The sequence below is a fragment of the Mustela nivalis genome, assembly GCF_964662115.1.
Source record: "Mustela nivalis genome assembly, chromosome: 5".
NCBI lineage: Eukaryota > Metazoa > Chordata > Mammalia > Carnivora > Mustelidae > Mustela > Mustela nivalis.
The window spans coordinates 142,249,240-142,265,716 of NC_139024.1; the positions used below are offsets into that span (position 1 = coordinate 142,249,240).

Sequence of the window (16,477 nt, forward strand, 5' to 3'; positions counted from 1 at the left end):
AGTTCTTCTTAGTCCTTTTCTGATTTCCCTGGTTAGAATTAGGTATGGTAAACACAGGCTTCAGTTTTGGTATCTCAAAGGCAGGAACTGCTGTAATTGTAAAGTTTTTGTTTGGGAGTATGCATGAGCTGCAGTTTCCTTCTTTCACTCAAGATTGTATTTATAAGATTTATCTACATTGATTCTTGTAGGAGATTAAGGAGAAAGAGAGACTTATCAAGGATAAACACCCCAGTTTTTCTGTACAGCAATCGAATTAGTGGTCCTGCAGGAAACGCGAGGAAGAGAAGCCGATCTGTAGCGGAATGGAGATTACGTTTTGTGGACACTAGGGCGTACAGAGGTAGTGGGAAATTATATTTAACTCATCCTCTCTCCTCTAAGATGCTGCTCAAGTAAACACCCAGGTTTGCGGTCACCATCTCTGCAGGAAGAAAATACCACTGTAGGCAAAAAACGCGATCTGGCTAGAGCACGCCACCGGTTTACATCAGGTAAACCACAAGTCCCTCCACTAAAAGGGCCTTTCAGAGTCCATCCTCAGGTGCCCTTCTCTCGTATCCGTGGCCCCGCACCTCAGGCAGCGCCCAACTCGCGATGCCTCTTGCAAGAGCCGACTCAAATTCTGGGTTTCAGGAGGCTTTTGGAGAGCGGAGCTTCAAAGGTCGTCCGCCCCGCGGGGGCTGCGGCACTGGGACCCAGGGGGCGTAGCACAACTCCCCGCCTCAGGTCCCGCCCCGCCTCCGGGATGCAGTGCTCGCGCCTCCACGCCTCCCCTCAAGCCCCGCCCCATACGTCTCTCTTTCCTGGGACTCCTGCGCGCTCTGTGACTCCTCCCCTCGAGCCCCGCCCGATGCGTCCCCGGTTCCCGAGACGCCTGCGCGCGGCGCGACTCCACCCCTCCCCAAGCCCCGCTCTAGGCTTTGCCCCGCCCCACGCTCCGCCTTACCGCCGGGGCGCAGAGCGCGCGGCGTCGCTTCCGGCGGGACCAGTGCAGTCCGCCCCACGGCTTGTGCGCCTAGGAAGGCCGGTGTGGACCTACGGCAAAGCGGTTCGGTACTTGGGAATTGTTATTATTCTATACCTTTGTGACTTTGGGGGGATTGCAGGAGAGGCTTTGCTCCCGCCCACTCTTCGTCCCTCAGACCCAGGCAGGAGCGTTAGGCTGCGTCATAGTTGCCTTTCTGGTCGCGCATTTTGTGCTTCCCTGAAAAACTGTGTGAACCTTGCAGAATCCCTGTGCTCTTGAGACAAATGCTTACCGATGTAGCGCGGTGGTGACTCGTTCCCTGTGGATTTTATTGCTCCAGCTCCTTGAGAGTCTCAGTAACTCGGCGCTACTTGGAATTAATCACTGGCATTCCCCTGCCCCACAATTAAAAGTTTAAAACAAAACAGGTATGAATTGCTTCCAGGCTTTAAAACTCATTGGATGCCAAACGCATTTCTTTAAGAAGGTAGGAGTTACACCCTGCGAAGTGTCCCACGTTAACTAGGACTTGGGCTTTCCAATATTTTACCCCCTCGCCGAGCTCAGTCAAACGAGCTGTGATTGGATGCAAGAGTAAATAACCGTCCAAAAGTTTTGCAGATGTTGAGTGTTGCAATAATTGAATCCGTGGGGCAAGGGCAGAAAGGGGCAATTAAAATAGCTCGATTAAGGACACAGGGGATACTTAGTTTCTGATTGAGTAGTAATAAGCTGGTTAGCTGAGGAGAAGGTAAACTCATCTGTACAGAGCTGGTCAGTGAATTGCGTTCCATTTCCTGCAGGTGTGTTATTAGAATGGAGGTTATTACCAAAACGGTTGGTATCTGCTCAGCATTTTACTACGTGCTAAGCACTTTTCCTATTACCCTGTTTAATGCTCACAGGAGCCCTGGGAAATTTCTACCATTCTTACCCTTCTGTACAGTGAGGGAAGCTGAGGCTAAGAGAGTTTAGTAGCTTGACTGCTACTTCTTAGCTGCTGAGGGGTGGAGCTGGAACTTGGGTCCATTTCCTTCTGACTGCTAGAGAGCCCTGCAGTTAACCATCTCTGACCTAGTCCCCGCCTCCACAGGTGCTGGCCTGGTGTACTCTGTCTGGTGAGAGTGAAAGAGAGCAATGCAGAAGGACTCTGGCCCACTGTAAGTACACTGAATGGGAGAGGAATAGCCAGCAACTTCTCAAAAGCAGAGCTAGCTTCCTTATCTGGAAAGGACCGTGAGAATAGGCTGCTGGAGAGCAGCACCAGGGTATGTGAGAGGGTGGACATGTAGGTGCAGGGACCTGGGTTTGAGTTCCAGCTCTGTCACCGGCTACAGCAAGTCATCTGATCTCTGGGATTTATGTTCATTTGTACAGTCCTATCACTGTTCTGGAATGATGTTTTAATCCCATCCTGTAATTTTTTTTTCTTATTTTTTTAAGCCACGATTGGACACTGATTTCTTATGCTCTCATTTTCAGAGTGCCTTTACATTGGATTGGCTTTGGCTATGCAGCCCTGGTTGCTTCTGGTGGCATCATTGGCTATGCAAAAGCAGGTATGATTTGTAGCCGCTTAAACCTCCTAAGATTTTCACATTGTTGCTGGTAAAGAGTGAGTCCCTGAAGTGCTATCTCCTTTGAGTCAAGTTTGCTTTAAGGCCTCTAGCTTGAGGGCGGGCTTATTATCTGTATAGCTGCTCTTGCACTCGCTTTTCCATTATCTGGTTGACCTAAGTCAGGCTTCTTGTCTACTCACTTGTCCTTCAGTTCTTTATCTAAAGCTGCTGGGCAGGGGTGGTAGTAGGTTGTTATTATCACGGACTACCACACATCAGCCTTGACCCCCAGAATGTCATCTCTGTGCTAAGTAGGAAGAAACCTCTTTTCTTTCCCTGCTCATTTTTTTGAAGTCTCCTCTTTAGACATAGGTCTGTCAGTAAATGTGCTATTTCTACCTCAGTTCTAGCCTGCGTCTCCACCCCAACACACACACACCCCAGAATTCTTATTCTCCAGTTATGTTTTGTTTTTTATTTGGTTTTTTTTTTTTAAACTCCCTTCCCTTATTTCCCTCTCCTTTGGGGGATTTGCCTGAGTTCTAACTACAGAGAGTTCCAGCCCTGTTAGTCAGGCTTGGTTAGGAGCCCTTCTTTTCACCCCAGATGGAAGTATCTGTCTAGTTAAAAAGAGGATTAGTGTGCTATTACCCTGCCTTTTCTGTAAAATAGCAAACTCCCCCAAACGTTTTCCTGCCTGAGAGCTCCTTGGTTATGAACTGTGTTGAGAAAAAAAAATTTTTTTTTTTTTTGCAGTAAAAGGTAAAGGAAATCTTGTGAATTCTGTTAATGAAATGAGTGGCTGACATTATAATGCAGGACTCTGTTTGCTTTCTTGTAGGTAGTGTCCCGTCACTGGCTGCTGGGCTGCTTTTTGGTAGCTTAGCAGGCCTGGGTGCTTATCAGCTGTCTCAGGATCCGAGGAACATTTGGGTGTTCCTAGGTATGTCAGTGTCACTGTCTCCCTTGTACAATTATGTATCCAGAGCCCTCTACCAAGAGGCTCTGGTTTGGTGGAATTTGGCAGTTTCTTCACATGAAGACAGTTTTACTACTTCTGCCAAGTTCTAGGGGAGTTTTAAAATGGGGGGGTGGGGGGAGTTGTGCTGGTTTCTGTTTGTTTTCTAAGTACAGAATACGGAAAGGTTTTCATGCCTCATGAATTTAGATTTAGCCAATGAAATTAATAATAAAGCTGTGCAAGGTTAAGTATAGGTCTCTTAATCATTATGATGGCCCACTGAAGACTGTGCTCGAGCATTCGCAGAGGATCACATGTCAGGCTTAGGTTTGCATCAATATTTTTCACATTTGAAAATATTAGCCCTTTAGCACTGAGCTAAATGTATGGCAGAGGCCTTGCCTTCAAGGAGCCTTTACTGACATGAAACCGTCTGCGGGGCTGCCGAAGTGCCCTGTGAGCTGCACAGAGAGTGAGGAGTGCCGGGAAGGGAAGATTACCACTTACCAGGGGGCCTTTGGGGGCATTTTTATTTTATTGAGCTGCACCCATGTATCAGGCTCTACGCTAGAACTGTGGGCATCTCACGGTCTCCACAAACCCGCAGAGTTGGGAAATTTATAGTTCTGGCCTTTAAAAGTATAGTGGGGAGAACAAGCATGTTAACGGAGTGGTTTGCATGAGTTGCCATGGGCTGGGCAGTAGATACCAGCAATGGCCAATGTGGGGGTGTGCTGCAAAAGGAGGAGGTGCCCAGCTCTCGGGCTGCCTCACAGCTCCCTCACTCAAGTTCCTGAAAGACGTTCAGACATCTTTCCATTTTTTTTTTTTTTTTAAAGATTTTATTTATTTGAGAGAGAATGAGAGGGGGGAAGTCAGCAGACGCAGCAGACACCCTGATGAGCAGGGAGCCCGACATGGGACTTGATCCTGGGACTCCAGGATCGTGACCTGAGTCAAAGGCAGTCGCTTAACCAATAGAGCCACCCAGGCGCCCAAAGAATTTATCTATCTATCTATCTATCTATCTATCTATCTATCAGAGAGCGAGCAACTGCACAAGGCAGAGGGAGAAGCAGGCTCCCTGCTGATAAAGGAGCCCAATGTAGGACTCAATCCTAGGACCCTGGGATCATGACCTAAGCTGAAGGCAGACGCCTAACCGACTGGGCCATCTATGTGGCTCACTTTTTCCCCATTTCTGATTCCACTCCTCCACTCTCAGCACTGCCTACCTAAAGAAGAGCAGCAGTCATCACATGGGGGCACCAGCGTGCCGTCAGCAACCATACCTCCTGCTGTGCTGTTTCTCTTCTCTCCAAGGCCAGTCTCTCCACCCAGCCTTTGGGTCTCTTCTCCCTGACCTTCTGGAGTGTTATTCTGCCACAGATGCCATCTCTTACTTGATTCCACCATGCCGATGGCTCCCTCCTGCCTGTGTTCACGTGTGTCCTCTTTTACCCAGTGAAGAAAAAAGGACCTCTTGTGACCCCACTTCCTTCTCCAGTTGATGCCCTTCTTCCTCTTTAGAAACTTCTCTTAAACAGTGTGTTAAACTGCTTGTTTTTACTTCTAACCCTTTCACATTCTCGACCCACTCAGTCTCTTGCTTTTGTCTCCTTTGTCCATGGAAATAGTTTTCCCTGATTGTGCCAGTGACCTGAATTTTTCAGAATCCAGTTTTTTTTTTTTTTAAGATGTTCATTTGAGGGAGAGAGTGGGCGTGGCACTCATGAGATGGGGGAGGGGCAGAGGGAGAGAGAATCTTGGGCAGGCTCCCCACTGCGCACGGAGGAGCCCTTCACGGGACTCAATCCCAGGACCCTGAGATCAGGACCTGAGTCGAAATCAAAGTTGGATGCTTAACTCACTGAACCACGCACGCGCCCTTGCAGTGTACGTTTTTTAATCCTCATTCTAGTGGCCTGTTAGCTTTCTTAGCATAATAGACCAATACATTTTCCACTCTCCTATTTTCCTTTTTATTTACTTGTTCTCTTTTGTTAACCCATCTTCCTTTTGGCAATTACATGTTGAAGTTCTTAAGACCTGGCTCTTTTTAAATTTTTTTTCTTAAGACCTATTTACGTATTAGAAAGCTCAAGTGAGCAGGGGGAGGAGCAGAAGGAGAGGGAGAGAATCCCAAACTGACTCCCTGCTGAGCACGGAGCCTAATGTGGTGCTCAGTCTCAGGACCCTGAGATCATGACCTCAGTCAGTATCAAGAGTTGGCTGCTTAACTGACTGAGCCACCCAGGTGCCCCAAGATCTGGCTCTTTTTGTATTCCTTATACCATCTTGCTTGGCTCATTGGAGCCCAGGCCTTAAATTACTATTGAAACAGGTCATTGATTCACAAATGGGTTTCTCCTCCAAGCTTTACTCTTAGGTATAGAGTTATATGCTTAAAATATTTTGTTAGTTGTCTCAAGGCATCTACCCAAATCTGACCTCTTATTCTCCCATAACCTTGGTCTTCTGGTGTTCTCCATCCTTTTGGGTCTTGCTCTCCTTCCCTCCATCTTTCTGTCTCATTCACCAGGAAGTCCTCTTGACACCACCTCCAGCACATATCCTGAATTGTCTCCTCTGTCCCCATGGCCACTGTCCCCATCCCAGTAATCCCTGTATTTTGCCTGCATTCCTGAGGAAGTGTCTTAACTGGTAACCCTACATGCCCTGATTTCACCCTAGTTCTCCATGGAACAGCTAGAATTTTGTTTTTACAGTTCTCTTCTGCTCGTGTATCCCTCTGCTTGATATCTTTAAATGACTTCTCATTTCTCTGAGGATGAAGACCATGGTCCCTGGTATGGCTCTCGAGGTTCTGTGGTCTGGCCCTTCTTCCTTGCTAGTTGTAGTTTAGCTTCAGTTCCCTTACCACAAGGCCCTGGATGTATTATTCCCACCTCATGGAATGTGCTTTCTTCCCCTTTTAGTTCATTCACTCCTACTTTTTAGATCTTTGCTGGATCTTTACTTCCTCGGCAAGTTCTTTCCTGATCTTCCCATATAGGCTGGACCCACTGTTTAGAGAACTTTTTTTTTTTTTTTTTAAGATTTTATTTATTTATTTGATAGAGCATGAGCAGGGTGAGAGACAGAAGGAGAAGCAGACTCCCGCTGAGCAGGGAGCCCAATGCGGGGCTCCATCCCAGGACTCCAGATCATGACCTGAGCCACCCAGACACCCCTGTTTAAATACCTTTTTTGATGGGGCACCTGGGTGGCTCAGTGGGTTAAAGCCTCTGCCTTCGGCTCAGGTCATGATCCCAGAGTCCTGGGATTAAGCTTCGCATCGGGCTCTCTGCAAAGCAGAGAGCCTGCTTCCTCCTCTCTCTCTCTGCCTACTTGTCATCTCTGTCAAATAAATAAATAAAATCTTTTTAAAAAAAAAACCTTTTTTGATGATAGTTTTGTCCTCCATCCCCTAGTGCAGTGCATGGCATATAATAGGTGTTTTAACAGATGTTGACAAGAAGAACATGCAGTATAAATACATCAGCCAGGATAGGAAAAAAAGGTCTGTGGCAAATTTGGAGAAAACTGTGGCTGAAGAGTGGTAGGAGGTAAGGCCAAGAAGGCCGTTTGGCTCAGCCTGTGAGGGCCTTCCATTCCAGTATTTGTTCTTTTTTTTTTTTTTTTTTTTTTTTTTTAAGGATTTTATTTATTTGACAGAGAGAAATCACAAGTAGATGGAGAGGCAGGCAGAGAGAAAGAGAGGGAAGCAGGCTCCCCGCTGAGCAGAGAGCCCGATGTGGGACTCGATCCCGGGACCCTGAGATCATGACCTGAGCCGAAGGCAGCGGCTTAACCCACTGAGCCACCCAGGCGCCCCCAGTATTTGTTCTTAGCCCCATAGAGCGTGGGTGGCCATGGGAAGGAGATGATAGTATAAGATGGGGTCTGGCCCTTGAAAGATGGGTGGGACATCCGTTCTCCCGCATATAAGATGTAATGATTTTTGATTCTTTTTCTCTTTCCCATCAGCTACATCTGGAACCTTAGCTGGCATTATGGGAATGAGATTCTACCACTCGGGAAAATTTATGCCTGCGGGCTTAATTGCTGGTGCCAGGTATTTTCTTTTCTCTTGCTGTTCTTCACCAGTATGGAGTTTAGTTTCATGCCCCCCAAGGTTTTGTGCATTCAAAGACTTAACTATTGCTGTGCCTGATGCTGGATATCAATTGAAGTGATGTAATTTACACACAAATAGGGAAGGCTGCAGAAACTGTAGTTGATTTAATGCCAGAACGAAGTAAGTGCGTTCATGAATTTCTCTCACATAATGCGTTTTGGTCTGTCCTGGCTCCTGCCTACAGTGGAAGGAGCTTCATGCAAAGCCATGACCGCAGCTCTTTCTGGGACTTTCAGCATGAGTTCCATATTTCTGAGTCGTGTGGGCATCCGTTATTATTAAAAATTTTCCTACAAGGGAATTTTGATTAAATCCTATTGTCTTAAACCAGATTATTTAAAAATATATATATTCCTTAAGTATAATACAGATACTCTGAGAACAGAATTTTTAAATATCTGGAAGAAGATCCCTTACCTGACTTTGATCATAGTTATGATGCTGTCAAGCATAATGCTTTATAGTCAGTGTAGACCAAGGTCAGGAGTGGTGAACTGGGAGACTGGAAGTGTACCGTGATCCAGCTCTGTGACCCTGGATAGACCTTGGTCTTCCCAGGCTTCCGTTTGCTCATCTCTTTGAATTATTGGCTGTTAGATGAGAAGCTCCTGAATTCACATGTACTGTTTTAAGGCAAGTGGGGTGCAAGACTGCCCCTTGGCATGTTACTCCTTTGGTACTTCCAGGATTGGAGGTTCACCTGTGCCTGCTCTGCCTTGGCATCTCCTCACCATGTGGTTTTGAAGGATGTGCAGTTTTAGTTCTTGTAAAAATAGTCAAGTGCCTATTCTGTCCTTTAACTGATGTTTTTTGTTTATGTGTTTCTTTTGAACAGTTTGCTGATGGTCGCCAAACTTGGAGTTAGTTTTTTGAGTAGACCCCATCAGTAGTAGCCATGTCCCGCTTGGACTCATGAAGAATTTAAAAACTTCCACTATTTTTAGTGTATTGAGAGAAACAAATGCAGCATTTTAACATATTCTGACATTTTACTTAATGAAACAGAATAAAAATAATACTGAACTTTCCAGAAGAAATCAGTCATTATCATTACAACCTTAAAGAGGTGGGTGATATGTAACCCAAGAGCTTCTTATATATTCTCGTACAGTTTGATTATTGAACATGGTGTTCTCTCTTCTTCATGTATCTGTGGGTAAAGTCTCAAGGGGTAAAATGTTAGGTATCAACTTTGGGAGCCTTGAAACCCCATGCCCTACTCAGAACAGTATGAAAAAAGTGTCTTAAGAGCTTTAGGATTTTTGTTCTTTGGCTCATCCTAGAGCACAGACCTACTTTGGAATTATGTCAAATGAAATATCAATGAAAATAAAGTTTACTGTAAGAAATACTTTCTATGGTGTCTTCGTTGCCAGAGCTGTCTAGGTGTAGAATGAGATCTGGGTAACAGGAAACTATAGCAATGTGAAAGTGTTCTGTTAATATTTTATTTAGTAGTTACCTATTTTGAATAAGGACCAAGGAAAGTTAGTTATAATTTGATTATACATTGCACTGCTGCTCATTTTAGAACTGATCCCTTAATGAGGATTTCTAAGACTGTGTAACAAAAAAAAAAAGAAGAAAAATGAAAATGTGGTTAACTAGCTATTTAAAATATGAAACTAAAACACCTGATACTTGAATGACCAGTTTTGGTCTCTACAACATTGAGGGGACACTGACACATATCCACCTCACTTTCTTTTGTTTTCAGCACTGAGCATTAACTCATTCTGGTACTCCTTGCTTTAGTTTTCTCCAGTTTCAAAAGACAAGGGATATTTGCTACTTACCTCCTCCCTAACTGGTATTGGTTGGATCTATAGTATAGTTTAGGCTCTTATAAATCGTTTATGTTTTCTTAAACTCTTTTTGAAAGGAGTCCTGGTTTTCTCATCCTTGTTTAATGTGACGTGGTTTTGACATGTCTACTAGGGCCCATTCTTAAACAGGTAATGCCCAGAGCTCTGCACAAGATGGGTGTGACTGGGTAGTGTATTCTAGACTACGCATTTCTGTTAATACAGCTGGGATCAAAATCAGATTTTTGGATAGCCTCATCACAGCAATAACTCATTAAACTTATGACCTACTGAGACTTCATGTCTTTTTCTTGCACACACTATTAATAATAACTACTAAATAGGAAAGGGTTGGCGCTTATTGTCACATACTTGTGAATGCTTGATTAAATAAAAAATGTTCCGTGGTTCCTGGTGTAGTCAGTAGTCGCCTTTTTATCATGTAGTTGTACCAGATTCATGGTTTAAATTATAAGGACAGATCCATTTATAAATAGCTAATTGGTCTGTGTATGACTTCATGCCCTGGTGAATCAGATTATTGTGAACTTCTCAAACATTAGTCCTGTACAGTCTAAAGGAAAACGGACAAAAAATCAAGTAGGCAGAACATTGCATGATCTTCTTGATATTTTAAAAACTGATTCTTAATGGACATGTGTTTGGGAAAAAAATGACTGGATATAGGTAGTGTTACAAAGGTCAGAATGCCATAGGTGGCCCAGGTGTTCTCTTGAGCAATGATGACCAGTCTGTGTATTATCCTTGTTCACGGAGCTAACCTTTATGCTTCTCCCTCCCCCCCCCCCAACCCTGCTGTGTGCGGGCCAGGTAGAAGTGAACACTAGTTCTCACTTCTTGTTCCCCAGGTGTTTCAGTCATACGAACTAGAAGAGCAGAGGCACAGAAAAAAATTAAATAAAAAGGCAATACTTGGGCGCCTGGGTGGCTCAGTGGGTTAAGCCGCTGCCTTCGGCTCAGGTCATGATCTCAGGGTCCTGGGATCGAGGCCTGCATCGGGCTCTCTGCTCAGCGGGGAGCCTGCTTCCCTCTCTCTCTCTCTGCCTGCCTCTCTGTCTACTTGTGATCTCTGTCAAATAAATAAAATCTTTAAAAAAAAAATTAAAAAAAAATAAAAAGGCAATACTTATATATTAATTGATCAGATACATTTTGGGTTCTAAGCTAGCCTTTTTGTGATCGTCTTGACATTTAGGTTGCTTGCATATCTTAGCTATTATAAATAGTGGTGCAGTGAACATAGGGGTACATAAATCTCTTTAGATTGGGGTTTTTGTGTAAGTACCCAGAAGTGGAATTGCAGGGTTGCATGGTAGTTCTATTTTTTTTTTTTAAGATTTTATTTATTTATTTGACAGAGATTAGAAGTAGGCAGAGAGGCAGGCAGAGGGAGAGGAAGGGAAGCAGGCTCCCTGCTGGGCAGAGAGCCTGATGCAGGGCTCGATCCCAGGACTCTGGGATCATGAACTAAGCCGAAGGCAGTGGCTTAACCCACTGAGCCACCCAGGCGCCCCAAGGTAGTTCTATTTTTAATTTTTTGAGGAACCTCCATACTGTTTCTCACAGTGGCTGTACTAGTTTACATTTTGACCTCCTCACCAACACTTGTTATTTTTTTTCTTTTTAACACGAGCCCTCCTGACTGGTATCATATTTCATCGTGATTTCGATTTGCACGGCCCTGATGATTACTGCTGTTGAGGATCTTTTCGTGTGTCTGTTGGCATCTGTATGTCTTTGGAAAAATGTCTGTTGAAATTCTGCTTGTTTTTTAATTAGATTATTTGTTGTTTTGATATTAAGCTGTAGAAGATTTTTATGTGTTTTAGATATTAACGTGTTAATCAGATACATGATTTGCTGCAAATATCTTCCTCCATCATTAGATTGCCTTTTCATTTTGGTGGTTTCCTTCTCTGCAAAAGCTTTTTTAGTTTGATGTAATCCCATTTATTTGTGTTAGCTTTTGCTGCTCTTGAATAGGAAACTGGTCTAAAAAATATTGCTAAGACTGATGTCAAAGAGCTTACTGCCTAGGCAGTGTTCTCGGAGTTTTATGGTTTCAGGTCTTATGTTGGTCTTTAATCTATATTTATTTTTGTATATGGTATAAAACAGAAATCCAGTTTTATTCTTTCACATGTAGCTATCCAGTTTCCTAGCACAGTTTTTTGAAGATACTGTCCTTTACCCATTGTCTGTTCTTGCCTCATTTGTCATAGATTGACCATATATGTGTGTGTTTGTTTCTGGGCTCTCTATTCTGTTGATTTATATATTTGTTTTTGTGCTAGTACCATACTGTTTGGGTTACTGTAGCTTTGTGGTATAGTTTGAAGTCAGGGACCTTACCTCCAGCTTTGTTCTTCTTTCTCAAGACTCTTTTGGCTGTTTGGGGTCTTGTAGTTCCATACAAATTTTAGGATTCTTTGTTCTAGTTCCACTAATTATACATTTAATATTTTGATGGGGATTGCATTGAATCACTAAGATTGCTTTGGGTAGTAAGGACATTTTAACAATGTAATTCTTCCAATCTGTGAGCCCAGTATATGTTACTTATTTGTGTCATTTTCTGTTTCTTTCATCAGTATCTTATAGGTACAGGTCTTTCACCTCCTTGGTTTTATTCCTAGGTATTTTATTCTTTTTGATGCGCTTAGAAATGGGATTGTTTTTTAAGTTTCTTTCTGATAGCTTGTTGTTAGTTTGTAAAAAAAGTACAGTTGATTTTTGTGTGTTAATATAGTATTCAGCAAATTAAGTGAAATTCATTTGTTCTAATAGTTTTTTGGTGAGGTCTTTGGCATTTTCTATGTATAATTTCATGTCATCTACAACTAGTGATAGTTTTACTTCTTCCTTTTCAATTTGGATGCCTTTGATTTCCTTTTCTTGCCTAATGGCTATGGCTAGGACTTCAGCACTGTATGTTGAATAAAAGTGATAAGAGTGGGCATTCTTGTCTCATTCCTTGTCTTAGAGGAGAAGCTTTTAGTTTTTTGCTGTTGAACATGGTGATAACTGTTGTATCCACTTTGTTGATAGTTTTAATCATTTTTAATCATGAATGGATGTTGAATTTGTCAAATGGTTTTTCTGCATCTATTGAGATGATCATATGATTTTTATCCATTTTTTTGTTGCTGTTAACATGTATCATGTTGATTGATTTGAGGATGTTGAAACCGTTCCCGTATCCCTGGCGTAAATCCTACTTGATCATGGTGTATGGTCCTTTGTATTGTTGAATTCACTTTCCTGATTTTTTTTTTTTAAGATTTTATTTATTTGACAGACAGAGCTCACAAGTAGAGAGAGAGGCAGGGGAAAGCAGGCTCCCCGCTGAGCAGAGAGCCCGATGTGAGGCTTGATCCCAGGACCCTGAGATCATGACCTGAGCCAAAGGCAGACGCTTAATCCACTGAGCCACCCAGGCCACCCTTTCCTGATAATTTTTGAGCATTTTTCATCCTTGTTCATCAGGGCTCTTAGCCTACAATTTTCTTTTGTAATGTCTTTGTCTGGTTTAAGTGATATGCTGGCCTCATAAAATGAGTGTGGAAGTGTTTCATCCTCTTCAATGTTTTGAAATAATTTGAGAAGGATAGTTACTAACTCTTGTTTACATGTTTGGTAGGATCCATCTGTGAAGCTGTCTGGTCCTGGACTTCTGTTTTGGGTGGTTTTTTAAATTGTTTTGATTCCAGTATTTGTAATTGGTCTATTCATATTTTCTTTCTTCATTATCAGTCTTGGAAGGTTGTGTGTTTCTGGGAATTTGTCCCTTTCTTCTAGGCTTTCCAGTTTGTTGGTGTATAATTTTAGAAGTCTCTTATGATCCTTTCTATTTCTGTAATATCAGTTTAACTTCCATTTCTGAGTTTATTTTTTTTTTTGGTCTCTATTTCATCTTTTCTTGATGAGTCTGGGTACAGGCTTATCAATTTTGTTTATCTGTTCAAAGAACCAGCTTTTAGCTTTATAATCTTTTTTCTTTTCTCCTTCCTTCTTTCTCTTCTTCTGTCCCTCCCCTCTTCCCTTCCATTCCTCTCTTTCTTCCTTTTTCCCTCTCTCCCTAGATCATTTTTTTCCATTCTGATCTTTATTATTTCCCTCCTTCTGCTAACTTTGGGCTTTTTTTGTTGTTGTTGTTCTTTTTCTAGTTCTTTTAGGTGTAAAGTTAGATTATTTATTTGAGATTTTTATTTCTTGCTTATTTTTATAAACTTTTCCCTTAAAGTTGCTTTTTCTGTGTCCCGTAGATTTTGGAAAGTCTAGTTTCCATTTTCATTTGTCTTAAGGTATTTTTTGATTTTCTCTTTTTCTGTTGACCCCTTGGTTGGTTAGTAGCATGCTGTTTAGTCTCCATGTCTTGTGGGTTTTTTGTTTTCAATTTTATTTTTTATTTATTTTTTTAAAAGACTTTATTTATTTGACAGACAGATCACAAGTAGGCAGAGAGGCAGGCAGAGAGGAGGGGGGGAGAAGCAGGCTCCCTGCTGAGCAGAGAGCCTGATGAGGGGCTTGATTCCAGGACCTTGAGATCATGACCTGAGCTGAAGGCAGAGGCTTAACCCAGTGAGCCACCCAGGCACTCCTGGGTGAACACATATGAACACATATGAACACATATGAAATTGTATACTGGCAAACTGATTTTATTTTTATAATTTTATTTTATTATTATTTATTTTATTTTATTATTTTATTTTTATAATTGATTCCTAGCTTTATTGTGCTTAGAAAAGATGTTTGCAATGATTTAAGTCTTAAATTTATTGAGACTTGTTTTGTGGTCTCATGAGATCATACTGTGATCCTGGAGAATGTTTAATGTGCACTTGAAAAGAATGTGTATTCTGCAGCTTGAAGATTAAATGTTCTGTGTATATCTAATAAGTCTCTTTGGTTTGATCTGTCACTTGAGGACAGTTTTTCCTTATTTACTTTTGACTTTTTTGTCTTGATAATCTGTTAATGTAAGTGGGCTATTAAAGTCTTCCATTATTACTGTATTATTGTTAGTTACCCTCTTTATGTCTGTTAAAATATTTGCTTTACATATTTAGGTACTTCTGTGTTAGGTATGTAAATATTTGCAAATGTTCTATCCTCTTCTTGGATTGACCCTTTTATCATTATGTAATAACACTTGTTGCAGTCTTTGCTTTAAAAGTTTTGTCTGGTAGGTATTGCTACTCTAGCTTTTTCTTTCCATTTGCATGGAATTTCTTTTCCATCTCCACTTTAAGTCTGCATGTGTCTTTAGATCTGAAGTGAGTCTCTTGTAGACAGTATGGTGGGTCTTTTTTTTTTTTTTTTAATCCATTCAGCCACCCTGTGTGGTTTGTTGTTGTTGTTGTTCATTTAATCTTTTCACCCTGTGTGTTTTGATTGGAGCATTAAGGTCAATTAAAGTAACTTAAAGTAATTATTGATACATACTTGTTACCATTTTATATATTGTTTTCTGGTTGTTTTGTTTCTAATGTCTTCATATTTTAGAGTTACATTCATTTAGTTTTTTTGTATTTCTGTTAAGATTGTAGGATATTTTAGCTTTTGTGACTATGATGAATGGAACCTTTTTCATATGCATTTTTAAATTAGGTAACAGGTCTGAGCAAAATTAATTTGACAGTAATGTAAGTACTTTTTGACTCACTCGAGCATATTATGTGCCTTAGGTTCTTATTAGCTACCATTTATTTAGTCTTGTGGCTTTATGTTAAAGTTAAAAATAATCATATATTTGCTGCTACTGACAAGATCAACATTGTTCTAGAGACACCAGGCAAAACATGAGAAATAAATAAGTATAAATGCTGGAAAAATCAAGAAATTAAACATTTTAAACAGTTAATATATTTATCTATCTAGAAAACCCAAGACAAGCAGTTAAAAGCATACTGAACTAATGAACTTCTATAAAGCAGCAAGAAAGAGTAATACTAAAACCCAATAGCTTTCTATTAACAGTCATACTTACTCTGCTCCATATTGTTGCCAATACCTAAGTCTAAGCCTCACCATTTTTTAATTTTCTAGTAGGACTCCTTGTTTTCATGGTTTTGCTCAACAGTTCTTTCTCTACCCAGCAGGTGAGGCATATTTCAAGTATATTTTGACTCCTACACTTAAAACCATTCAGTTGTCTCTCAACATTTAAATTTCTTCTTTAGTCTCCCTAATGTCCTGTCTTTTTTTTTCTTAACCCCATCATGGTTTGCTCGTGTACACTTTCATATGTGTTCATTTAATGTCTACCTCCAGAGTATATTTCTATGAGGTGAGAGAAAATGACCATTTTGTCACTACTATATGTACTATACGTAGTACTTAGTAGGCATTTAGTAAATATTGCTGAATTTATAAATTGATCAAATCTTCTTTTTAAAAATACACTTTTTAGGATCATTTTGAGAAGACAGTACAGAGTTCCCACATATCCCACCCCTAGTTTTCCCTATCATTAATATCTTAGGTTAGCATGAAATAATTGTTTGAACTTACGAACCAATATTGGTAAATTAATTGAAGTCCATATTTTATTCAGTTTTTCTAAGTTCTTAAAAACTGATACTGTTTTTCTTTTATGGGATCTCACGTAGGATCCCATGTAACAATTAGATGTCATGTCTCCTTAAGCTCTCTTGGCTATAACTGTTTCTCAGATTTGCCTTGTTTTTGATGACTCTGATAGTTTTGAGGAGTACAGACCAAGTCTTTTGTAGAATGCTTTTCTGTTAGAATTTGTTTAGTGTTTCCCTTATGGTTAGTCTGGAGTTAGGAAATTTTAGAAGACCACAGAGGTAAAATGCTGTTTTCATCACATAATATTAAGGTTAACATATATGAACGTGGTATTATTGTTGACGTTGACCTTGATCATCTGGCTTCAGTCAGGCTTCCCCACTGTGAAGTTGTTCCTCTTCCCCCCTTCCCATACTGCACTCTTTGAAAGGAAGTCACTGTGCACATTCTGTACTTAAGGACTGGGGAGTTGTACTCTTCCTC

At 41.2% G+C, this 16,477-nt stretch overlaps 1 protein-coding gene across 2 annotated transcripts; it reads left to right on the top strand.

Annotated features, from left to right (window-relative positions):
• The first annotated feature begins 862 nt into the window (after positions 1 to 862).
• Positions 863 to 8,982, top strand: TMEM14C (transmembrane protein 14C). 2 transcript variants are annotated; one of them, XM_082730918.1, is made up of 6 exons: positions 863 to 1,056; positions 2,064 to 2,130; positions 2,453 to 2,529; positions 3,371 to 3,472; positions 7,481 to 7,568; positions 8,467 to 8,982. In XM_082730918.1, the coding sequence occupies exons 2-6, from the start codon at positions 2,108 to 2,110 to the stop codon at positions 8,519 to 8,521; spliced, it is 345 nt and encodes a 114-aa protein (XP_082587044.1). In that variant the 5' UTR covers positions 863 to 1,056; positions 2,064 to 2,107; the 3' UTR covers positions 8,522 to 8,982. The 2 variants fall into 2 exon arrangements, with proteins under 2 accessions (XP_082587044.1, XP_082587045.1); XM_082730919.1 differs by having other exon boundaries at positions 931 to 1,051.
• The last annotated feature ends 7,495 nt before the right edge of the window (positions 8,983 to 16,477 follow it).

What these genes read in the sequence shown, in the direction of transcription:
- TMEM14C (XM_082730918.1), top strand. Translation starts at nt 2,108, where the DNA reads ATGCAGAAGGACTCTGGCCCACT. An exon ending in CAGAAGGACTCTGGCCCACT is followed by an intron (nt 2,131 to 2,452) that starts GTAAGTACACTG and finishes TCTCATTTTCAG; the next exon opens with AGTGCCTTTACATTGGATTG. An exon ending in GGCTTAATTGCTGGTGCCAG is followed by an intron (nt 7,569 to 8,466) that starts GTATTTTCTTTT and finishes TCTTTTGAACAG; the next exon opens with TTTGCTGATGGTCGCCAAAC.